The 25956-nt window shown below is 37.0% G+C and overlaps 1 protein-coding gene across 4 annotated transcripts in view; it reads left to right on the plus strand.

Moving 5' to 3' along the window:
* LOC126185023 (glycogen debranching enzyme) overlaps positions 1-25956 on the plus strand; it is a 192078-nt gene that overhangs the window by 162990 nt on the left and 3132 nt on the right. For all 4 annotated transcript variants that reach the window (XM_049927749.1, XM_049927752.1, XM_049927748.1 and 1 more), the window contains exons 20-24: positions 2604-2706; positions 4886-5111; positions 9488-9635; positions 12153-12368; positions 18182-18390. In XM_049927749.1, coding sequence (XP_049783706.1) covers positions 2604-2706; positions 4886-5111; positions 9488-9635; positions 12153-12368; positions 18182-18390 — 902 coding nt within the window. The remainder of the gene's footprint in view (positions 1-2603; positions 2707-4885; positions 5112-9487; positions 9636-12152; positions 12369-18181; positions 18391-25956) is intronic.

Consider the following 25956-nt stretch of genomic DNA (forward strand, 5'->3'; position numbering starts at 1 on the left):
TTTCTTTATTCAGCATCCATAAAATATGAAAGCATCAACAATTGCCAAGTCCTCTGAGAAGTAAAAATTATGATGCCACATCTTGTAGGAATGCTGACCAATAACAGTGTTCTCATAGTTGGTCAAAGTTATAGATGCCTTACATGATCGTATTGTATCTGGCAATAGCAAGCAGAAGGCTCACCATTGGTTTAGCTCCATCATTTTTTTTTCTAGACACTGTTGTGGTGTCTTTAGGGTTGTCCAGTGTTGTGAGAATGCTCACACATTTCACGTTGTTTAATGTGGACACAACTGAAACTGAAATTGCGTTGCCCTCAGCTTACATTTCTGTTTCATCATTTGAGGAAGCACCACATATCCAGGTCTCACAGTGACAATAGAAGGGATTCATTTGTTTTGTAGCACTTTCATTAGATGCGCTGTGGTGAAAAAATGATGAAATGCTACAATACTGTTTATGTGCTGCAAATCTCAAATAAGGAGGAGAACAACTTGTTCTCCTACAAGTATGTTAAATGTTGAGTTCAGATTAATACATTGTCTGCAACAAGCCCTGAAAATTACACCAGATGTCAGGTGACATTAGAAACGGTAAGATGGGTCATTGGGAACAAAGTAAAACCAGGAGTTGGTAGGAGTATAGTTGCCACTGAATAAGAAAGGATTAACACATATGACATGCACATCACTGAAGTGGCATGAGCTAGAAAGATTTGCACCAGATTAAGGGCCACACAAAATAATAATTAAAGTTGTACATACGAGGGCAGTTCAATAAGTAATGCAACACATTTTTTTTCTGAAACAGGGGTTGTTTTATTCAGCATTGAAATACACCAGGTTATTCCCCAATCTTTTAGCTACACAACACTATTTTTCAACGTAATCTCCATTCAATGCTACGGCCTTACGTCACCTTGAAATGAGGGCCTGTATGCCTGCACGGTACCATTCCACTGGTCGATGTCGGAGCCAACGTCGTACTGCATCAATAACTTCTTCATCATCCACGTAGTGCCTCCCACGGATTGTGGCCTTCTTTGGGCCAAACATACGGAAATCCGACGGTGCGAGATCGGGGCTGTAGGGTGCATGAGGAAGAACAGTCCACTGAAGTTTTGTGAGCTCCTCTCGGGTGCGAAGACTTGTGTGAGGACTTGCGTTGTCATGAAGAAGGAGAAGTTCGTTCAGATTTTTGTGAACAATTGTGACAGCACTACCAACAGATATGTCAAGTTGAGCACTGAGTTGTTTGATGGTGATCCGTCGATCATCTTGAACGAGTGTGTTCACACGCTCCGCCATTGCAGGAGTCACAGCTGTGCACGGCCCGCACGCGGGAGATCAGACAGTCGTGCTTGACCTTGCGGCGATGATGACACACGCTTTGCCCAATGACTCACCGTGCTTTTGTCCACTGCCAGATCACCGTAGACATTCTGCAAGCGCCTATGAATATCTGAGATGCCCTGGTTTTCCGCCAAAAGAAACTCGATCACTGCCCGTTGTTTGCAACGCACATCCGTTACAGACGCCATATTAACAGCTCCGTACAGCGCTGCCACCTGTCGGAAGTCAATGAAACTATATGAGACGAAGCGGGAATGTTTGAAAATATTCTACAAGAAATTTCCGGTTTTTTCAACCAAAATTGGCCGAGAAAAAAAATGTGTTGCATTACTTATTGAACTGCCCTTGTAGTATGTTGTCTGCTCACTTTTCTACCATACCAGATTTACTGACTTTAGCTGCAACAATATACAGAATTATCCAGGACAAGGATAAAAAAAATAACCATACACATTTCTGTAATTAAAAGGCTCACCTATCAAAACAGGAAAATTGCATGTAACTTTTAGAATGTTAACAGATTATAAGAACACAAACACATAATAGTAACATTCTTGATGTGCCTTTGCATGAATCAGGCAATAAAATCAGTGGAAGTGATCAATACTATTGATGATTGAGCACTTTTCACATGATGCTACGGCACATTCACTCAGTTGACAAAAGCCACGAGATACCTCCTAATATCGTGTCCGACCTCCTTTTGCCCGGTATAGTGCAGCAACTCAATGTGGCATGGACTCAACAAGTCATTGGAAGTCCCCTGCAGAAATACTGAACCATGCTGCCTGTATAGCTGTCCATAATTGCAAAAGTGTTGCCGGTGCAGGATTTTGGCATGAACTGACCTCTCTATATGTCCCATAAATGTTTGATGGGATTCATGTCAGGCAATCTGAGTAGCCAAATCATTTGCTCAAATTGTCCAGTGTGTTCTTGTTAGCTGGGGACATGGTGTAATGCTATCTGTAATTTTCTGTACATGGGTGAAGAGTGCCAATGTGTTAATGTCACAATAAATTTCAGGTTTAAAATATATCATCAAAGCTACAAATATAGTCTGTTAACAAAAATTACAATATTTACTGTAATCACCTGAAACTCTTTTATGTGTGAGGATCCTTGTTCTAACAATTCAAGATTTAACTGTAATTTATTGTGATGATGATATGAAATCAATACTCATGTGGCAGTAAATGCATCAGTTCATGTGTCCATTGAGCATACTAAAGCATGTTTGTTATTTGCAGGTTTACCTCATTTTGCAACTGGTTATGTACGCAACTGGGGCAGAGACACTTTCATTGCACTAAGAGGTCTATTCATCCTAACAGGCAGATACCAAGATGCAAGGTAACTAGTGACAATCATAGTAAACTTTTTTTCAGTTGATATCATTTAGCTATTCATTCACACAAATTAGTAATTATTTATAGAAGACAGGCCATTGTCTATTAATAATGAAGAGAACTCTGTGACCAGTTGCTCCTTCTTTTCACTGTTACTAGGATAAAAACAGTTCTGGTGACATTATCCATATTCAGTAGCTCAGAGTGCAAATTTACATGCATAATAGCTGCATGAAATATCGAGCACTAACTTGGAGTACCATGTCCTTGTGCTGTTATAAAAGTTTTATCCCAAGGCAACAGAGTCGCTCCACTCCAAATTTCCACAATACATTTAATATGTCTGTTTACTTTTGGAAATTTGTAGTTTAGTCTTCCAAAGGTGAGCACCTCATGTAAAACTGATTTCACTCAACACTGTCTAAAAGAAAACTTTGTGGTCTCAGATTAGGACTCATACAAATTTTGTAGATGACTGTAGTGTTCCACAATAGCAACACTGTAAAATAACATGCAACATGTGCTTCAAGTGATATTCCTGTGGTGGCTAATTAGTTATTGTTGTAAAAAATATCTCTACATTTCCTAAAATATGCCGGGTTTCAGAAATGAGAAATGCTAACTGGCTATTATTTGAAATGAAATGCAGACATTGTAAGATTTCAAAGGAGTCCCTGATTACAAAATTAAATATCTCAAAAACTAAGATCAATAAATGAGTGCAATGTATGGTATGTTTATTGTGAAAGCTGGAAGAATCTTATATGGAAGTTATACACAGGTCCAGAGCCACCAGGACATACCTGTACAAGGTGTGTGGTGGGGGCCAGACTTAGCAAACCACATTCTAACAGTGGTTGATAATGAAGAATGTGATGTAAGCTCCGCCTGTTTCACAAATGAGGCACACTTCCACCTAAATAGAATTGTAAATAGATGAAACTGTCAATTTTGGGGTTCCAAAAATCCTCATTTGTGTGAAGTGAAACCACTTATTCTCCCAAATTTACTTTTTGGTCTGTGGTATGCTGTGGAGGCATTATTGGCAGTTTTTTCATGCAATTAACTATCACTAGTGAACATTACATTGCAATTTTGGTGCAATTTGTCACCACACAGTTAGCATTTGAGGATCAGACAGGCACTGAGTGGATCATGCAAATCGGGCGAGACCCCATTGCACCAAACAGATGTTTCACTTTCTTGGTGAATACTTCAGGAGTAGAGTCATTGTGTTGGTTTATTGCTTATTTACTGGTGCAGGGATGGATTGGCCTCCATATTTGCCAGATCTGACTCCTTGTGATTATATTTGTAGAGAACATTGAAAGACACTGGAACCATCCCACCATGCTGGACAGGCTGGAATCAGCAATCTGTGTGGCATCTGTCTCCATTTCAACTGACACTACAGGATGTGATGGCAAATTTCATTGTTTGTGTGCGCCACCTCTGTACTGCTAGTGGCGGACATTTTGAAAAGATTGGGATGTGATTGCAAAATCTGCTTCCAGAGGATGAGATTAATTGTGCATACTGATACTCTGTGAGCTGCACAGTGTAAAATGCCATTTGTTAGCACCTTTTTGGACTATTTTGAAAATTCTGTATAAAATTCGTACAGCTTTCACAATAAACATACTGTCTGTCTCTATTGATTGTAGTCTTCAAGGCACTTAATTTTGATATCTGGGGCTCCTTCACACTGGACACCCTATAAAACACACACACACACACACACACACACACACACACACACACACACAAACCTGCAGGTGCGTGTGTGCATGTAAAGCTACTCTTGTTTCCTGACACAGCCACCTGACTGCAGCAGGAGCCAGCATCACAAGAGAGAGAGAGAGAGAGAGAGAGAGAGAGAGAGAGAGAGAGATTAGCTCTAGCCATTGACTTTGCCTAAAACCTAAACATTTTTCCATTTTTAGTAAATATTGCTTTGTTACTAGGCATTGTCTCTAGTTTGTGAGCTGTGATCCATCCTCTTTATATTATATAAAGTGCTACTTATAAAATCTTAATACCATTAAATAACTATTTGAAATAAGTAATATGTGGGGTGTAAATACTATAGTAGTACTCTAACTGTTACAGTTGTGGATGATTTGAATAATTTCATGAAATGTTCTAATTTAACTACTTCATGCTTTTTTCTTGCTCTCTGTTAGGTATCACATTCTTGCTTATGCTGCTTGCTTACGCCATGGACTTATACCTAATCTCTTAGATGGAGGAAGCAAGGCTCGTTTCAATTGTCGTGATGCAGTATGGTGGTGGCTGCATTGCATTCATAGTTATGTTAATGAAGCTCCAGATGGACATAACATTCTTAAAGACAAAGTGTCAAGACTTTTCCCAACAGATGATTCTCCAGCACTCCCTGCTGGTCAAGTTGTAAGTTGCAGTTGTATTTCTTTCTTCATTTGTCCTCTCTCCTGTCCACTTCTTATTAAAATTATTTTTGCTCTTCTTTCAGTCTCAGCTGTACAACCTGAATATCTGAAACCAGGACATGTGTTGTTTCTTTGGATTTGTAATTTCTACTACACTGTGAAATTCCTTATAACAATGTGGTCATATCATATAGATATTATTTTGTGTGTGTGTGTGTGTGTGTGTGTTCAGAAATTTCTTATTCTAGGTTTTCATAAAGTGACAGCAGGGACTGAAATTCACTAATAGGACTACTTTGACCCAGATGGTGTTTACATATGGTCTGGTAATCTTTAGAAAGCATTGGACCTCAGCAGTTTTCCACACGGAACCGTACCTTCACAGAGTTCAGCATTTAAAAAGTTATAAATAAAAAGGATAATTCATTGAAGTGTTTCTTAAATTTATAAATGTATTATACAAATCATTGCATTGTTCTCATTTATAATAATAGAGTACACATCAATTATTTGTCCAATTTTTGTAGAACATTTTTAAACTCAATGTATCAGTACTGTATCACAACAAAATTGTAATACACACTCCAAATATTATGCAATTGTCATTACATACTACACTGCTTATAGCAAAGTGTATAACAAGTAGGAATACTGTTGAAACTTTCCTGGAAGATTAAAACTGTGTGCCAAACTGGGAGTCAGACCTGGGGCTTTTGCCTTATGCGAGCAAGTGCTCTAGTAAATGAGCTATACAAGCATGACTAATGACCATAATTATCTCTTATGCTGCCTTCCAAACTTCACAAAATTAAGATGAGGTACTGGAGAAAATGAAGCTGTGGGTGCAGGTCATGAGTAGGGCTTAGGTAGATTTGTCAGTAGAGCAGTTGCCCACAAAACAAAAAGGTCCGAGGTTCAAGTTCAAGTCCAGCACATAGCTTTAATCTGTCAGGAAAGTTTCAAAATCAGTACACACACTGCTGCAGAACGAGAATTTATTCAGGAAGAACATTGTTGATAAAGAGGTAGCACTAAAATTCTGAAGAAGCAGACAGTTGCAGTTTTATGCCTGGCAGTATCTGTACATAGTATTTGTGCAAATCAAGGAGGAATCACAAGTTGTATGTCAAATGAGATAAAACTTACTCAAAGTATAGAACACATCATGTGGCATGAATAAAATATGAAACGATTGCTGATATAGATTTTATGTTTGAGATTACAACATACTTGTAATGTGCAAAATGGACATGACAATTTTTTGTAGCACAATTCATGTTAATATTGAGTGTGATTGCTTCATTAAAAGTGAATATCATGCTTGTTACAAATATGCTAATTTAGCATGGAAAGGGTCTGGAGTGGGGAAGAGAACAGTCAATACCAACAAATCTCTTGAGGTTATCTGGAGGATCAAGCTGCAGATTGTAATAGCCACTCTTTGCCCTTAATTGCTTTCCACTGAAAACAAGAACTGTGTTTTTAAACACTGTAACATTTTACTATGAAACTATCACCTGCTCCTCTTGTAGAATGTGTCCAAAAGTCTGGGTACCTAGGGAATTCTGAAAATAATAATATACTACATGTTAGTAACTTTAATGTTAATCAGTAATATCTTCAACATGATCTGTGTGCTTTTCAATGCATAATTTGATGCACTTTTCAATATTAAGGTTAAATGGATGGAACAGGTCTGAATTTCTGTCAATTTTATCACACTGACTGGGAATGCATTCTGTCAGGTGGTTTAAATTTGTAAACTTCATTGAGTAAAGTTTCTCTTTCAGCATTCCTCAGAAAAATAAATCAAGTGGAGAAATGAAGGGAATGAGGGGACCACTCCACATGACCTCTTCTCCAAATCCAGTGAGGAAAATTGTCATTCAACCAATCTCTAACAGCTGCAGCAAAGTGGGCATGCTGAAGCTGGTCTTGGAACTCCCTCACCCAAACACTCAATTTGAGGCATCAGTTATGTGTCTCAACATGTTCAGATAAGTCTCACCCAGTATGTATTCATCAAAGAAGAAAGGTCCTAGCACATGAGCTTTCTACAAACTACACCACACCATCACATTTTGGCAGCCCTGCTGTTTGGATGGACTCGTCCAATGTGGATTGCCTTAAGACCAGTATCAAAGATTTTGTCTGTTCATTTTACCACTGACATAAAACACAGTTTCATCACTGAACACCACACAGTCTTTAGTAAAATTGATATTTTCATCCAATTTATCTACAAGCCATTCACACATCTGCATGCATCTATTGAGGTCATCTTCATTTAAGTGGTGCAATATCCATAACTTGTACAGATGAAACCTCTCCTCCACCAAGATTCTGTGGTGGTTGACCTTGGAACACCCAATTCCGAGGGTGTCCAACATGGTGATTTCCTTGGGCTAGCATAAACCTTGGCCAAGACAGCCTCTTTTGTTTTGTCTGAAGTCTTTGGTAGTCCGAAACAAAGTTTGTGCAACACACAGCCTGTTTCTTTAAACTTGGTGATTAATTTCCTGATGGCAGTAAAACAAATATGTTGACGATGAGGGTGTCAGAGGTTAAATTCTTCTGCAGTCTTGCAATATGCCCATCCTTCTCATCCACTTAAGAGTACCAACTCCACTCATCCTTCTTTAGACAAAGCCATCACTCAATCTGGAAGAAAGAAATTATTAGAATTTATTTTATTATTATTTATTTATTAATATTTATAAAACTTTTATTAGAATTCCTTGTGCACCCAGACTTTGTGGACACCCTGTATGAACATGTACAAAATCGACAAAGATGTCTTTTCATAGATCCATGTAATCACAGTTACATGTGGAACAACACAGAGCTGGAAATTCCTGGCAGATTAAAACTGTGTGTCAGATGAATTTTGAACTTAGGATTTTTGTTGTTCATGGACTAGTGTTCTTTTGACTGAGCTACGAGTCATGACTTATGAAGATTTACTTTCAGCAGTACCTATCTCCGACTTTACAAACACAGTTTTAATCTGCCAGGAAGTTTCATATCAGTGCACACTCCACTGCAGAGTGAAAAATTTATTCTTGAAACATCCCTCCCCATCTCCACACTGCCCTTTCTTCCAGGAGGAGCTAGTCCTACAAATTTCATGGGAGAACTTCTGTGAAGTTTGGAAGGTAGGAGATTATGTACTGGCAGAATTAAAAAAGGATGAGTTGTGAGTCATGCTTGAGTAGTTCAGTAGTTCAGTCAGTTGAGCACTTGCCCATGAAAGACAAAGGTCCTGAGTTTGAGTCACAGTCCTACACAAAGTTTTAATCTGCCAGGAAGTTCCATATCAATGCACACTCTTCTGCAGAGTGAAAAATTCATTCTGGAAACACAGAGGTCCATGTGGTTTTCTAACGAGATCACTCTACACACCAATATTGTCTGGTCCAAAGTATTCCTGTTAATGAGTTTCAGCCTCTGTTGTCACTCTGCAAGCTATACCCTATAATATATCAATTTATGTGTTGACTTAAAGTCTCGTGTACATATTGACACTCCGGCAGTTGAGTGCTCACTCCTCCAGCGATTGGTAAACAGTACTCTTGTAGCTGATTATCTTGTGCATGTGTGACCTATGTAGAGCACTTATGCTGTATTCAGCAAGATTGGCAGTAGATGGGATTTGATTTCGGTCTTATTGCTACAAGTGCTTAATGGCAAATACTGGCTGTTCTTGAATGCCTTCTTTAATGTCATTTCTGTTATTTTCCATTAAAATACAAATTAAATCTTCAGAGCCATCTTCTCATTGAGTACATTTAGTATATAAGTAATTAGTGATCAGATCACAGTTTATTGGAAGTTAATCACTTTCTTGTCACGTAAGCAGCCATATTTCTTCATTCGTTAAACCCCCGCAGTCTTTATAAAGGAATCTCAGACTGTTTACATTGCTCTCACTTTCTACAATATCACCAGTTTGAATCTGCAAAATTTTAAATTAATTTCAAAATATGAACCCATTACTAACATTTTTTTTGTTTTGCTTTCAATAATTCTAGTATCCAATACTTTACTTGTTCAATCTTTTATTCTAATTGCATGCTTCTCCCTATAATTAGTATATCAAAACCATTGCAAGCTTTGATACCTACCTACATTTGTGAGGATGGTTGTTCAGATCCCTATTTGGCAATCCAGATGCAGGTTTTCCATGATTTTGCTAAATCTCATAAGGCAACTGCCAGTACAATTCCTATATAAAAGACTTGGATGATTTCCTTTCCCAGTTCAAACCTATGATCTATCCCTAATTGCTTTTTCATCAACAGGTCATCACAAACTGGCAATATAAAAGTATTAAAATAAGGAACTACTGAAAATAGCTTGCTTTTCCCTTATTTTTAGGATCAGCCTCTCCATGATGTTATGCAAGAGGCACTAAGCGTTCATTTCCAAGGCCTTTGCTTCCGAGAGCGTAATGCTGGTCGAAGTATTGATGCACATATGACTGACAAAGGCTTTAACAATCAGATAGGTGTACATCCAGAAACAGGTATGCTATTGAAGGAAACAGCCCATTTGTTTTATAACAGACTAACATATTCAATACTCAGGACCAAATATCTTTTTACTGAACTTCTGCTAATATATGTATTTATGTTTTTATTGGGTACTTTGCTGTTATCTTAAACTCACTGAACAAAGTAGTAGTCACCTGACTCCAAAAGAGCACACTGGTCATTTTGGAACACTGTAGATAATGTTGAACTGGCACCTGGTGGTCATGTGACTGTCCACCACTGACATAAGTCATGGCATTGAAGTGGTGTGTATCTGCCAGTCCATTCTATGGAATCAGCACAGTAAGACTGGTTGACATGTAGATGTGACATAATGGCTAACATGTTTGCATGTTTGGACATGTCCATGACTACACCATGACTGTTGCCCAATTAGTTGGTGTGTCAATGAAGCCTGTTCATCATGCCTACAATAAAAGGTGTACCACTTGTGGCCATGTAGCATGGCGTAAGAACAATGGTTATAAAGAGAACATAACTGACAGGGATCAGAGGCAAGTGGTGCACCTCGTTAATGACATTAGGTTTCAGTCCTGACTAGAATTGCTACTATAAGTGAATGCAAGCCCATGTCAACCAGTTTCCAAGCGAACATTATGAAACAAACTGCCTGTAGTAGACATGGAGTCTGAAACCATGCAAAAGTCTACTGCTCACAGCAGTGCGTAAACCTGCAAGCCTTCAGTGGGCCAAACGACACAGAAACTGGACAGTAGCTGGCTCGAGGCATGTAGTGTGGTCCAGTGAGTTGCAATTTTGGCTCTTTTCAAATGAAGCAAGGCATCAAGTACATCAATAGCCCACCCATAGTGGGTGAAAGTGGTTTTATGATGTTTGGGGTTTTTTTTGCATACAATGACTTGGACACATTTATTCATGCTACCATGAACATGAACCAGGATGTTTACTTCAGTACTTTCAGTGGCCGAGTGTTGCCCTTTATTCTATATCTTCATGATTAGTATGCTGTGGATATGCCTGTCTTCTAACATGACAACAGCTATGTTTATAGGTATACACACATATGTTACTGTTTTGACAAACACTCAGCACACTATCGTGCCTTGACTGGCCTACCTTAATCCTATAGAAAATGACTGGGACTATTTGTATCAACAAGTGAAACACAGCAATTGAAAACCACACAATTTGGTAGCTCTCTGGGGTCTAATTTTCAATGAGTGGCTTCAGATGGATATGGCACATCTGAAGAAACTTGTGGACATTCTTACTTGCCAGATTAATGCCGTTATCAAGGCTAGACTTAATGTTACTGGTATTAGCATGACATATCTTTGGTGTGAATAATTTATTGTGTGGTGGGTTATATTTCTCTGTTGATGTATTCTGTGTCTGCATGGCATCAACTGACTTACAAATCTTCATTATAAATAACTACATAATGTGCAGTTGACATATTTATCAAATTATTAATCTCTAGTTCAGCTTTCACAGAAAGGATTATTGTTATTCACTACATGTGGCTTAATCTTTTCTGCCACTGCAATCATAAGTGGTCAACACACAAAAATCTACACACATCAAAGGCAGCATGAATCACGTTGAATATGACCACTATATTAATGATTTTGCATGTATATATGACAACAATTCTGTTACCTGTCCAACATTTTATAAAATTGTTGATTCTTGCTTAAGTCCTCTAGTTGACTACGGAAAAGTGTGTGTAGTTTACTTGCTGCTGAAAAATATATCTTTCAAAGAAATGACAAGCTCATGCAAATATTTAAAGCATGGTAAACCTCTGCGTTGACAAATAGTAATAAAATATAATGGCCTTCAATGAATACATGCACAACACATTGTTGGAAAATGGACATCATTACAAGTTTCTTGTGTTGACCATTTTCACAGCAGCTGTATTTAAATTACAGTAGTTAATAAAATAAAATAAAATAAAATAAAATAAAAACACATTTTGGTTGCTGCACATTAAGTTTTTTTATTTATCTTGTGCACCTTAATGTGTTTTGCCTTAGTTACATGGCATCTTCATTAGGTGTCAGATCAATATCTAATTCATTATTTTTAAGTCAAATAGCTTTGCCTCAGGTGGAGAACTGGTTGAAAGTTTGCCGTTTTCCTTTTGGTCACTGTCTTCAGCATGTGGCACTTTAACTGCCACTGTGCGTTACATTTCTCCACACTCTTGTACCCTGGCGTTAGGGTAACAAGGAAGGTGACACTGTGGTTGAGGCACTGGACTTACCTTCAGGAGGATTAGAGTTCACATTGCAATATGGACATCTGCAAAGTTTTCTGTCATTTCCCTACATCACATAAGGCAAATTTCAAGATGGGTCCTTTGAAAATGACAGGAACAATTACCTTCCCATCCTTTCCCCACCACGCACTGATAACATTGCATCAGTGGGCTGTGAAGCCCAACCATGTATCAGCTTGTGAAGCTGTGACTGAAAATATGCTTGCAGTTGTTATGTTTATGTAATCTGATAATTGTTTTACAGGTTTTGTCTTTGGAGGAAACTCATACAACTGTGGGACATGGATGGACAAAATGGGTTCCAGTGATAAGGCTGGCAACAGGGGGAAACCAGCAACCCCACGTGATGGAAGTGCTGTAGAAATTGTAGCACTGTGTAAATCAACCTTAAGATGGCTTGCAAGTCTTCACGAACAGGGACGCTTCCCATACAGCAGTGTACAACGGAGTAGCAAGAATGGTATGGTTTAACTATTTTTTCTATGTTATAATTACTGTAAGAAACATCTGAAGCACAAATAATGACTAAAGAGCCATAACATGAAGATTATCCAGTCAGTAGTTTCTGTAACCACATTTGGCAGCTACTGTTTACAATGGCATGGATCTACAAGTCCTTGTTGTAAGTACAAAGACAGATGGAAACAGATATCCACATATGGATACGCATTTCTTTTGGAGAATCTCTGAGATGACACTCTGCATCAGTTTGACGCAGTTGATATTTGGCAAACTTTGAGACCAGAAAGTCAATTGTAATGTATCATTTTGAACTCCTGAAAGCAACAGAAAAGGTCTTGACCTTGGGGATTGGACCATTGTCTTGCTGATAAATGCAATTTTCTGTGGAAAAGACATCAAGCATGCAGTTATATAAATGTTCAACAATAATATTGGTGAAATCCTTTATTTTTCTGTCTTGATTGCATTGAAATGCAATAATGGGCCACTTTTTATATTCAAATTTTTATTTACATGTGATCAAGACTGTAAAATAAAAGTTTTCATTGTTGAATGATCACTACAGTCTCACAACAGTATTATGTCATCATTTATTAAATAATAATTGCATAGTCCACAGCTTCACCAAAGAACTGAGGGTAGTTTAAGTGAACATTCCGCATATCATTGTACAGCAGTCACATGCATCATTTAATCCATATTTCAAGGAAGCATTCAGCCAGAAGACCGCATTTGTGACCTACCAAATAGCATGTATGATTCGTCTGACAATGCAATACATTGCCGTTGTTCCATCGCCTTTTATTATTTTGACTTACCATTTCACTTGTCTGTTGTAGCTGAACATCAATGTTTTAGCAGGTCTACTATGGTTTTTCCAGTTTGTTTTCATTAATAGGCACATCTAAGAACTTAAAATTTTCTACCCTTTTTATTCTTTTGTGCTGGTATATTAAATTAATAGGAGGTGATATGTTATTGACAGTACAAAACTGGATGAACAGCATTGTTTCAAAGTTTGAAACAGCCTATTTGTGCAAAACCATTCAGTAACTTTCACAAAATTTACTACTTTCTCAGTTGATGCTTCTTTGTTTAGATTCACAGTAATGCTTGTATCATCTGGAAACAGGACTAATTCTTCCTCCTGATTAAAATAAAATGGCACATAGGTAACATAAAGCTAGAACACTAGTGGGTCAAGATCTAACTGTGCAGTTGATGTGACATCCCTCTTCCTGTTACTCAAACAGCCTAGAGTAACTTGTTTTAGTCTGTTTCTTAAATAACAACTAAACCAGGGATTTACTGAACTACATATTCCATAAAAACTTAACTCCTCTAATAGAATATTATGACTGATAGAATCAAATGCCTTTGATAAGTCACAGAAGATCCCAGTTGGTGATGTTTTACCATTCAAACATTTTATCATGTGGTCAGAAAATGTTTAAACTGCTGACTCAATAGAAGGGCCCTTTTGAAACCCAAACTGTAACTGGCTAAGTATCCCAGTACTACACGGGTGGGTGACACCTCTGGAGTACATTACATTTTAAACCTTAAGATAATTATATAGGGAGTGACACTTGCAATAGTTACTGATGTCTGTGGAGTTGTTTTTTTTTTTTTTTTTTTTTTTTTTTTTTATAGAGAGGCATAACAATGACATATTTCAATCTTTCTGGGGAAACCCTGAGATAATGATGTTTTACGTCTGTGATTAAGAACATTACATATTATAGGGCCAAAACTTTTTAATGTCTTATTGGACATATTATCTTCTCTATATGAACTTTTTCTTTTTAAAGTCATGATTTTCTTCCTTATTTCAGATGAGGATGTAAGATTAATTTTTATTTCACCAAATGTCCTCTGTATTGCTTCTTCAGTGTACTATTTTGCTTTCCCTTCTGAACTATTCACATCAGTTTCCTCATCTGCTACACATGAAATACTGTCATCTTGAATGGCTTCTTTCCCTATCTGAAACAAGGTGCAAAAATATTCAGTCAGATCTTTATAAGATTTCAAAGTGATTCAAAGATTGGTAACGTGCCAAAATGTTCAAAAATGTAAAATTTACATGTTACAATACAAAAAAAACATAGTATCTGATGACTATAACATCAACAATTCACAGTTGCAATTAGTCAATTCATATAAATACCTGGGTGTAACACTTTGTATGAACATGAAAGGAAACAATCACAAAGGCTCAGCTGTAGGTAAAATAGGTGGCAGACTTCAGTTTATAGGTAGAATGTTAGGGAAATGCAACCAGTTTGCTAAAGAAATTGCTTACAAATAACTCTCCTGACCCATCCTAGAATATTGCTCAAGTTTGTGAGACCCATACCAAATAGGGCTATCAGGGGATACTGAATGTATAGGGAGGAGGACAGTAAAAATAGCCACAAGTTTGTTTGAACCATGGGAGAGTGTTAAAGAAATGCTGAAGAAACTGAACTGGCAGACTCTTGAAGACAGATGTAAACTGTCCTGGGAATTTTACTTACAAAGTTTCAAGAACCAGCTTTAAATAATGCCTTAAGGAATATACTACAGCCATCCATGTATCACTCTCATAGGGATGTTAAGACAAGATTAGATTAATTAGAACCATTCTTGCCACACTTCACATGTAAATGGATTTGGGAAACTGGTACCCTCTGCCATGCACTTCACAGTGGTTTGTAGAATATAGATGTAGATATTCCATGGTTATTGATATAAATTAATGCCACAGCATGTGAACATTTGCTGAACCTCATCCCAATTAGTGTGCCACACATGTTTCTTTTATAGAAAAAATGCACCTGACACATTATTTAGTTTATAACTTTTTTTATAGCAGAGGTTTGATCAAAATATTTGGTTTGTCAATTTATGAAAGCAAAATGTGCTTCCAGATGTTTTTCACCATAATTTTGTCTTTTCCATCGCATGTATTTCAGTTCGAGGTGTAAGTGCTGAAATGTTCTATGCCATAACATTCAGTTTTAAACTTCTCATACGTAGCTTTTAAATAGTTTATTTCTCTTAGTTTGCTACAAATCCATCTGTAGCATGGCCTTTCCCTTTCCCTTTTCCTATCAAATCTTGCAAGCTGCTGCACAGACTTTTTACATATTTGTTTATTCATTTATTTTAATTGCTTCCTTTAGACCTACTATCTCTGTTTGTATAATAGTTAATATATTTAACATTTTTTGAATTTTTTACATGTTTTGATTAATTACAAAGTTGTTTGTCAGCATAAAAATAATAATAATAATAGTAATGGTTAAGAAATGATGTATGAGACATTTTCTTTCCTACACTTCATTTGTCCTTATACTGTGTTACAAAAGTTTAATGTGGCTCGCTGTGTTTTCTACTTACAGCTCCTTTTTTATTCTTCTCTTTTATTGATACTCAAATGTGTCAGTACACTGGTGATCATGCAAGAGTTTCATTCAGGAGGAGTGGGTTTCAAATACTTGTTCAGCCATACTTATTTAGATTTCTCAGTTACTTTAAATCACTTCAGATGAAAATCAGGATGGTTCCTTAAAAAAGGCTAGGGTTGATTTTCGTAATACTGATATTGAAGGGACATTAAATTTTAAATTATTCTTTGTGTGGCCATATTGTCTGTAGTTGCTTTACAATTCCTGAGGATATTTTTGTTCTGTCATTACATTTATAAGAAAATGAGTGTTTTTCTCACCAGATGTGTCTCACTTTATTGATTTAAAGCATCATCAGTGGTCTGTAATTAAAGATATTTACAATTTGATTTGTTTTCTAGATAGAAAAAACAGTTTGTTAATAAACTGTATGTTTTTACTTACGTTAGTTTGTGCTCGGTTTTTGGCTACATCAGGAAATGCTGTCCATTAGCACATTTTTTGTTCCTTTATTTGTTAAGCACTGATAATAGTGTTCTAATTTTGTGCTGTTTTGCAGAACTGTGTGTAAAGTTAGACCACAATTATCAGTGCCTAATGAAGAAAGAAACCAAAAATGTACTGACAGCTGATGTAGCTGAAAAACCAAGCATAAATTACCATAAGTAAAAGTCAACAATTTGTTAATGAACTGTTTTCAATCTATAAAATGAATCAAATTGTAAATATCTTTAATTACAGACTGCTGATGATGCTTTACTTCAATAAAGCAAAATGTGTCGTCTGAGAAAAACACATTTTCTTGTAGCGACTGAACAAAAATACCCTCAGGAATTAAATTCTAACTTTGCAAGAGGGTGCTTCCGTTTGTATCCCATTTCACTGCTGCTTCCTGTTCCATTCACATATGGAGTGTGGAAACAATGACTTCTTAAATACCGATGTGTATTACAGTCCCTACAGGAGTTACACATTGGAGGCTATAGTATATTACTTGCTTTATTGAGGTTCTTGAATTTTTTTAAGTAGGCTTTCTTGGGATAGTTTACATCCATCTTCAAGAGCCTGCAAGTTCTTTTTACTCAGCATATCTGTGGCACTCTCTCAGGAGTTAAACAAACCTGTGACAATTCTTGCTGCTCTTTTTCACATATTGTCAACAAGCCGTGTTACTGGATCCCACACAGTTGAGTAATATTCCAGGATGGGTGGGATGAGCATTTTGTAAGCAATATCTTTTTCAGACTGACTGCATTTTTACAGTATCCTATCAGTGAACTGATTCCTGCCACTTGCTTTACCTGTCATTAACTCTGTGTGGTGGTTCCAGTTCATGTCACCATAAATTGTTGCAGCAAAGTAGCATGAGTTGAATTATTACAGTTGTTACACAATGTTGTTGTCATAGGATACTATGTTTAAGATTGTGGAAAGCCCAGAATATTTAAAGCAAGTTGCCAGTGTATGTACCATTTTGAAATCTTATCAAGATCTGACTGGATATCTGTGCAACTTTTTTGAGGTATGATAACTGCATCATCTGTGAAAAGACTGAGGCTACACAAACTCCTGGGGTGTACCTGGAATTACTTCTACATCTGTAATGACTCTCCACCCAAGATAATGTACTGCATCCTCCCTACCAAAAATGCCTCAATCTTGCCACAGTCTCATTTGATGCCCCATACAGTTGTAGTTTTGATAATAAGCACATTAGTTGGACTGATACAAATTATTTTCAGAAAGTAAGTATTGCATCCACCTGAGTACCTTGATCCACAACTTTCAGAATGTCATGTGAGAAAATTGCAAGTTGGGTTTTGCATGACAAATGTTTTTGGAATCCACACTGGTTGGTACGGAGGAGGCCATTCTGCTTGGGATACCTTATTACATTTGAGCTCTTTGTTCTAATATTCTACAATAGATAAATGTAAAAGATATAGGATGGCAGTTTTGTGTATCACTTCTTTTACCCTTCTTGTAGATTCATGTGTCTTATGCTTTCCTCCAGCAACTGTGAAGAGCTTTTTGTTCAAGGGATCTATGGTACACATCATGGTTAAGAGATGGGCCAACTCAGTTGCAAATTCTGTATAGACTCTAGCAGAGATTCCATTAGACCATGAGCCCTTGTCCAAATCACTTCACCTGTGCTGCTTTGACTATTTAATTAAATCCTTTTTTGGTCAGTTTTTTCTCATGATATTTGAAATTCTCATAGTGATTCTACATTATGCATGATTTTCACAACTTCAGACTGCATTTTCCCACTGTTTCTAAGCTTTATCTATCAAAGTATAACATACACACCATAAGAAAATTGTTTCGCATTATGAAATGGCTTTGTATGAAAAGGCTTTGTATGAAAAAGCTTTGTAATAACATTACAGCAAATAATAATAAATATTCTGTACAGGTACTCTAATTACATGGACATACAAACAATGGGAAGAAAAAATTGCAACAAATTTTGAAAAATGTTTTTACATTGATGTTGAATTATCTCCTAATGAGCCACGCCCGGATTTGGTGCATCGCCGTGGTATATATAAAGATACATATAAAGCAAGTCAGCCTTGGGCAGATTATCAGCTGCGTTGCAACTTCCCTATTGCCATGGTGGTTGTAAGTATCAGTGAAAGTTTTCATTTTTGTCTTTCTATTTCTTTCTCCTTTTTAAAGCAAGAGAAACTTATAGTAATGAGTATTTAATTAGAATAAGGAGGTTCATGTATTTTGCTGAGTGGGAAGATGAATGTGAATAAATATTTAGGAATAACATTTTGCATTTTAGTTTTACAGATGGAAAGAATGCTTGATACTAAGTGAGTATGTAATTAATCTTGGTGAGGCTGAAAACAAAATTATTAAAGTATGTTGGATCTCATACCATGAGGGAACTGGTTTATTCTTTGGGAATATAAGAGCAGAAAAAACTGAAGTTGGTGAGGTGGACGAGACTGGTGGAATGCAGTTCACATGATTTTAGAGTGACAGTGACTTAACAAAACACAAGGAAATTGAAACAGGGAACTGTGCTGTAAAAAGTGTAATTAATAAAATCATAGCCTAGCTAACAACTACTAGCTGGATGCAGAAAATACATTGCAAAAAATCCAGATGAGAATGGAAAGCCAGAGAAGAAACTCAAACAGTAACAACTTGGAATCTTCCTTGTAATTTTTCTTCACATTCAGATAGTTATTTTTAAGCTAAATCTTCAGTCACATTCAGATGAAATACAAAAGATTGTAAAAAGATAGTAAATAAATAAATATGGTACTTATAAGAAAGATGAGTTCAAATGATGGGGGAAGAAGTAAATAAAAACAGTTTATAAAACTGAACATAGCTATGGGTAATAATAGTTAGTGAGTCAGGAAATAAACAAAATGGGCAAAGAAGATAAGCAAAGGAACAAGAGGCAATGTAAAGTGCATGTGGAGGTAACTGGATACAAATATGTTATGGGTATGAGGTAGAAGTAGTAATGGGAGATATAATGAAGAAGAAAATAGAGAAACATCCAAAGCTTAAGTTCAAGTTAACGGGAGGGTGAGAGCGGTTTAGTGGGAAAGGAGTCTGAGAAGAAATTTGTGTTGGTTGGCTTGTGCTGAATTGCAAAAGGAAAGTTTAAGTTGAGAGTTAAGTTCCTACATCCTAATTTATATCTGTTTATCCCAGTTATTAGTTAGTTGTTTATTCATCCATAGACAATTTACAAAATATCGGGCACATCATATTAATTGAAACAGGAAACTTTTTTTTTTTAATCACCTTGTTTCTGCATACAGTAGTATTCTCTTTTATAGGTATTGTATTGTATTTGTATTTTTCGGACCAGTAAATCTTACATATACAGTACAGCATATCAGATATTGGACAGATCAATGCAAATATATCTTCATGTTTACATTATGTTTTCTGTGTATTAATGAATATAATTTTTTCAGTGCTGACTTTTAATTAAACCACTTTCACTAAAAAATTACAACTGAAAATATGAATAAAAAATATTAGTGATTATAGTCTTCCCATGCCACAAGTAGATAGTCATACTTACACAATATTTTTGTAAGCAGTAAAAATGACGTTTATATACTTAACTTTAACTTTCTTAGACTGTCATAGATTTTGGAGGAACTCTGACAGACAATAGAAGAGACGCAATCTATTCATTGATATTCTTTTAGTACTGCTTTAAATTTATTATATCATTTATTACATTAATTTCTTTTGGCAACTTATTGTAAATAATTTTACTGTGGTGGAACATTCGTTTTCGGCATGAACTGGTTTTCATTTGGAGCATGTGAAAGTCAGTTTTCTGTCTTGTGGTATGAGGATGAAGATTTTCACTTTTGAGGAGGACACTAGGATTTGTTATTGCATATTTCTTGATCAACATTGCACTTTCAAAGAGGTAAATACATGGAAGAAAAAGAGTCCCCATACTTTTAAATAATGGTCTGCAGAGTGTTCCTTTTCATTCCAGACATGATTATCACTATTCTTTTTTGCAAACTGAAGAAACCTAGGCAGGATGGTCAATTACCACAGAATTACATGATTATAAAACCAGAAACAGTTACAATTGGCATCTTGACAAAAAATTGAAGTTAAAACTCAGCAGAGTTTATTTTACATGCCATCATATTATATGATAAGTTACCACAGCATATAAAAGACATAGATACTATCTACTCTTCCCAAACAAAACTGAAAGATTATTTACAAAATAAAAGTCTTTTCATGGTGATGGAGTACCAAAATTAAAACAGGTTAACTATTATAAGAAGTACAGTTTATAATGTATATATAGAAATAATGCTTATCTAAGACTATATAAAAACCAAATGTAATTAGATTTTAAAAATTCACTGCCAATTACTGTGTAAGAAATTAATTTGAAGATGTAAAAATTTCAATGGTTTACATGACATGCTCCATACAATGTAAATTGTTTCACAGATTAATAAAGCAATCAATCAATCAATCAATTAAATAGCAGATGGTACTTATGTCTTTTAAATATGCTATAAGTATAGTGTGAGTGTCCCAATCTAAGGTTACCTTGGAGCAAGATCCCCAGAAATTTGTATTAGCTTGATTTGCAATATCTGTGTCTGATATCTGAATTTTTATGTCCTCTTCACTGTTTCTCTTGACATTATGAAAATTTAATGCTACTGTTTTACTTTTATTTATTGTTAGTTTGTTTTGGCCAAACCAGTTTCCAACACCAGTTAACATCTCAGATGGTGCTGTCTGTAAAATTTCTGCTGTCTTTCCACTGACTAAAATGCTTGTGTCATGTGCAAATTGGATAATGCTGTGACACTGTTTGGTTAATACTAGGTTATGCCACAAGCAAGTAGAAGAAATACAATTTCAAGAAGATATTAAATCAACTAAATACTGGTCTGATTACAAAGAAGTAAAGTGTGGTGTACTGTCAGGGGTCAGTACTGAGTCCCATCCTAATTTTGATATATATTTCTTTTTAATCAGAATAGTGTCTAGTTGATTTATTATTCTCTTGACATTGTATTCCTGCTACTTGCCTGTGGCCAGTAGGATATGATCTGAGCCAGTTGTTAGGTGTACCTCCGATACCAATACTGCCAAGTTTCTGCAGCAATATAATGTTAAAGGCCTTAGACAGATCAAGGCATATGCCTTACTTTTTCTCCACTATCAAGTTTTTTGAGCACTTCATTCAGAAATTCAAATATTGCTGTACCTGATGATTGGCCTTTCTGGAAACCATATTGGGCTATGGATTATATTCTGTTGGGGGGAAAAAAAAAAAAAAAAAAAAAAAAAAAAATCACAACACCAAAACGTAATTAATGTAGAGTAACGAAATTTCGGGAATTCATTTGTCTATTTAAGTGATTAACATTGCAAGACCATAGGTTAATGTAAGCATGAGATATGCCATTGCAAATGTGAACTGCTGGTACATTAATAATAGGTATAACTGCCAGAATGTAGAGCGAAAACAGGCAAACGTGCATGCATTGTGTTGTACAGATGACGGATGTCAGTTTGTGGGATGGAGTTCCATGCCTGTTGCACTTGGTCGGTAAATACAGGGACAGTAAATGCAGTTTGCGGATGACACTGCACTTGTCTTCCATTGGTGTCCTGTACGTGCTCAATTGGAGATAGAGCTGGTGATCGAGCAGGCCAAGGCAACATGTCAACACAACAGGTTGGGTTACAGCAATGGTATGTGTGCAAGTGTTATCCTGTTGGGAAACACAACCTGGAATGCTGTTCATGAATGGCAACACAGCAGGTTGAATCACCAGATTGGTGTACAAATTTGTAGTCAGAGTGCATGGGATAACTGCTCCCACTGTCATACAAAACTACATGGTAGACAATAACTCCAGGTGTAGGTCCATTTTGTTTAGGCCATTGATAGGTTGATTGCAGGCACTCACCTGGGCTCCTTCTAACCAACGTACAACCATCACTGGCACTGAGGCAGGACTGGCTTTCATTAGAAAACACAACAGACCTCCACCCTGCCCTCCAATGAGCTCTCGCCATTGAAGTCGCAAATGCCAATGGTTTGAGGTCAGTGGAGCACACACTAGAGGGCATCTGACTTGGGACTGTCCTTTAAGTAAATGTTTTTTGTAACAGTTCGTTGTGTCATTGCAGTGTCAACTGCTGCTCAGATTGCTGCTGCAGATGCAGTATGATATACCAGAGCCATACACTGAACATGATGGTCTTCCCTCTCAATCATTCCATGTGGCCATCCAGAGCCCAGTCTTCTTGCCACCATACGTTTTTATGACCACCACTGTCAGCAAACATGTGCAGGGGCTACATTCCTGCCATCTTTCTGCAGTACTGTGGAAGGAACATACAGCTTCTTGTGGCCCTGTTACACGACCTTGTTCAAATCCAGTAAGGTGTTGATTATGTGGTCTTTGTCACCTTAAAGGCAGTCTTCACTAACATCAACTCACCATGCCCAATCTCAAAGGTAAATAATGCTCACAATTGTTACAGCATGTATTTAAAGCAAACCTGATTTGCATCCTCATAGTGGTGCTGTTGACACCACTCTTATGCTACATCATCTTTCTGATGTAGGAACATATCTACTAACTTTTGTTTATGTCGCACTACTCCTTCTTGATGTCGCAATTTTTTTTCCAGTCAGTGTATATCTTTGTAGGGAGCTCAGTTACTATTTTAGTTATTGTTCTAATGAGCATTTTTTGCAGTTTAAAGACTGTGTGTCCATGTTTTGTGTATGAGAACCACAAAAATTAATTCCATGTCTAAAGAGAGAGTACATATAGAAACAGTATGTAACTATAATGCCTTATCTGTTATACACTGATGACAATACTAAGGGCATAGCATGGTGACGACATTTTGTTTGCTAGTGTACTTGTGTGTTCATTCCATTGCAGGTGACAGTCAATATTAATTCATCAAAATTTTTTGGTTCCATTACAATATATTAAATTTACATCCACACTTAATTTACACAGTTAATTGGTTAATCAGAACTTTGTTATTCCATTTAGTCTCCAGTAAAGTACCTGTGTTTGTTCACTCTACCATTCACCTTAAAAGTTACTTAGTTGCTCCAAAAAATGCTTTTCTGAAACTTTGTGTTGGCTTCTTGTCAGATCATGGACAACTCTCTGAATTCCATATGCCTGTCCAGATCATCTTCATTTAGGCCTTGACGTAAAGTAGACCTATATGGCCTCGATTTCAGCTTTTTCTGAATCCTTTGTAGGCTTGTTCTTGTTATTCCATACTCCTTGGATGTTTTTCTGGTGAGATTTAGTCAGGGATTGTACAGAATATTGTGTGACAACATTAAAATTCTCTTCTTTAGTAACAGGCTTTGGCATACTTAAATGAGGAAGCTCCACAACTGCCCATTTTCTTCAAATGTTAATTTTAATTTGTGGTTACTGTTTCTAAAATGCTGTTGGCTGTTTGGAAAATGTTCCACAAACATCACCATAATTATGGTCATATTTTCACCATTTTAACAAAACAAGTACCCGCTGTTCTGTAGCTAACTTTCTATTCATTGTTTCTCACATTACAACAAACAATAGTACCTCAAACAACACACTAGTCAAGTTCATGACTGTCTTCCTCTATTCTAAGCAAACCAAGTCTAAGGACTGTGACTGAAAACTGACTTTTGGCCCACCCTGAATATTTCAAGTCAGCATCTCTGTACACGCATCCAGCTTTATTATCTGGCATTCTAACCACAGCACTTACTACAGGAAACAGATATATTCTCTTTCTTGGTTCAGTATCTAATTTAAATGTGCTGTTACAGGAAAATTTCTTGATGCCCAGAGGTGATTAAGTGAAATTGCTCTTAATTGAGAGGTCAACTATCCAGTTTTTTATTATACACTGCAGTAAAATAGCTTCTACGTACATCCATTTAGGGGTTTACAATTCATTCAAGATTTATTGTTGCAAGAGAGCATATGGAATCCATGAAATGATTACATTTACAGATCAATAACACAAGCAGTTCTCAGCTATAAGGTATTGAGCCATGCTGAAACATCCATATGAGTATGTGGTGTAGCTTCTCGGGCATCAATGAAGACACGGGCTCTAGCATCCAGTCAATCATACAGATGGTGAATGCTGTCCTGGGATACATTATACCATACCTGCTCGACCTGTTCATATAGTTCTGTAAGAGTTGGTTGACGAGTCACATGTGTCACTGCTAGTCCCATCATATCCCATACATGCTTGCCCGGAGACAAGTCTGGAGATTTTGGTGGCCAGGATAAGTTGCTGCATGTCTTGTAGAGCATGTTGAGTTTCACAGGTAATGTGTGGGTGAGCTTTATTCTGTTGGAACAACACATCAGCTTCCTGTTGGAAGAACAGCAAAAGAATGGGTCTAACAACATTCTGCACATACTGAGCAATTGTTAGCATCCCCCCCCCCCCCCAAGAAACACCAAAGGTGAATGAGAGTTGTAGCATATCACACTACAGACCATAAGGCCTGGGGTGATGCCAGTGTGTCATTTGAGACAGCAGTCACCTGGTCTACATTGTATATGCACACGTCCACCACTTCCATACAGGAAGAATCTGCTTTCATCGCTGAAGACCACAGCTTGCCATTTTCTTCCAAGTGATCCTCTGATGACACCATTCAAGCCGTGTACATTGATGCTGTGGCATGAATGGTAAACGGGCTAGAGGTGTGCGTGTCCATAGTCCCTTTGCTAATAGCAACAGTTTATGTTGACATGTCTTGGCTCACAAACCCTCGTATCTGTGCTGTGGTAGCTGTAAAGTCTGCCACTGATGCCCTTACAACATGATATCCTCATGCACAGCTGTGCTGTGTGGACATCCAGAACCTTGTCTATATGTGTGAGAATGTTCACTTGACCACTGATACCAGCATTGTTGCACAACTGATGCTGCACATCCAACTTGTGTGACAATAGTCTGAAAGGACCATCCCACCACTCAGAAGGCCACAATTTGACCCTTTTTAAACTCGCTCAGTTGGCTGTAGGAAGCATGAGTGTGTCTCTGTGGCATGGTTGCTTGCTTGCTTCACATGTTTGCAGCACAGTGATCCTTCTGGCTGTGAGCATTCCATATTAAAGGATAGACAAAGATGGCACTCTGGTAGCTGTGCCACTATATTTCGTTTGGTGGATGATGGTGAAACCATTGTTAGTACATCCACTATCCCCCAGGTGCCATATGCCATCATCAGATCAAAATCGATGTAGTCTTTCTTTCTTTCTTTCTTTTTTTTAACCCGGCAGTGTATATAGTATAATGACAAAAATACGTCAACCAGTTACAGTTTCTCCACTATAATACTTTCTTTTGCCATGGACAGTTTCAGGACTAAACCCATCTCCAGATAACAGTTCACCTCTCCAGTTACATTACTTTAAATATCACACGTGGAGTGGGTATCCTTTCTGTAAATTCATTTGCATTGCAGTCTGATGCTCATTTTAACGGTTATAAAGAAAACTGTTATCCTATTTCAAACGATAATCCATGTTATTTCTCATGTCAATATGTCTGCATGTGAACAATGTTGAAGTTTCTATTAACATAATCTGACAATACATATATGTGTGGCCAATGAGTTATACAAGCAGCAGGAGTAAATAGTTTGAATGT

The sequence above is a fragment of the Schistocerca cancellata genome, chromosome 4 (genome assembly GCF_023864275.1).
Source record: "Schistocerca cancellata isolate TAMUIC-IGC-003103 chromosome 4, iqSchCanc2.1, whole genome shotgun sequence".
Lineage (NCBI taxonomy): Eukaryota > Metazoa > Arthropoda > Insecta > Orthoptera > Acrididae > Schistocerca > Schistocerca cancellata.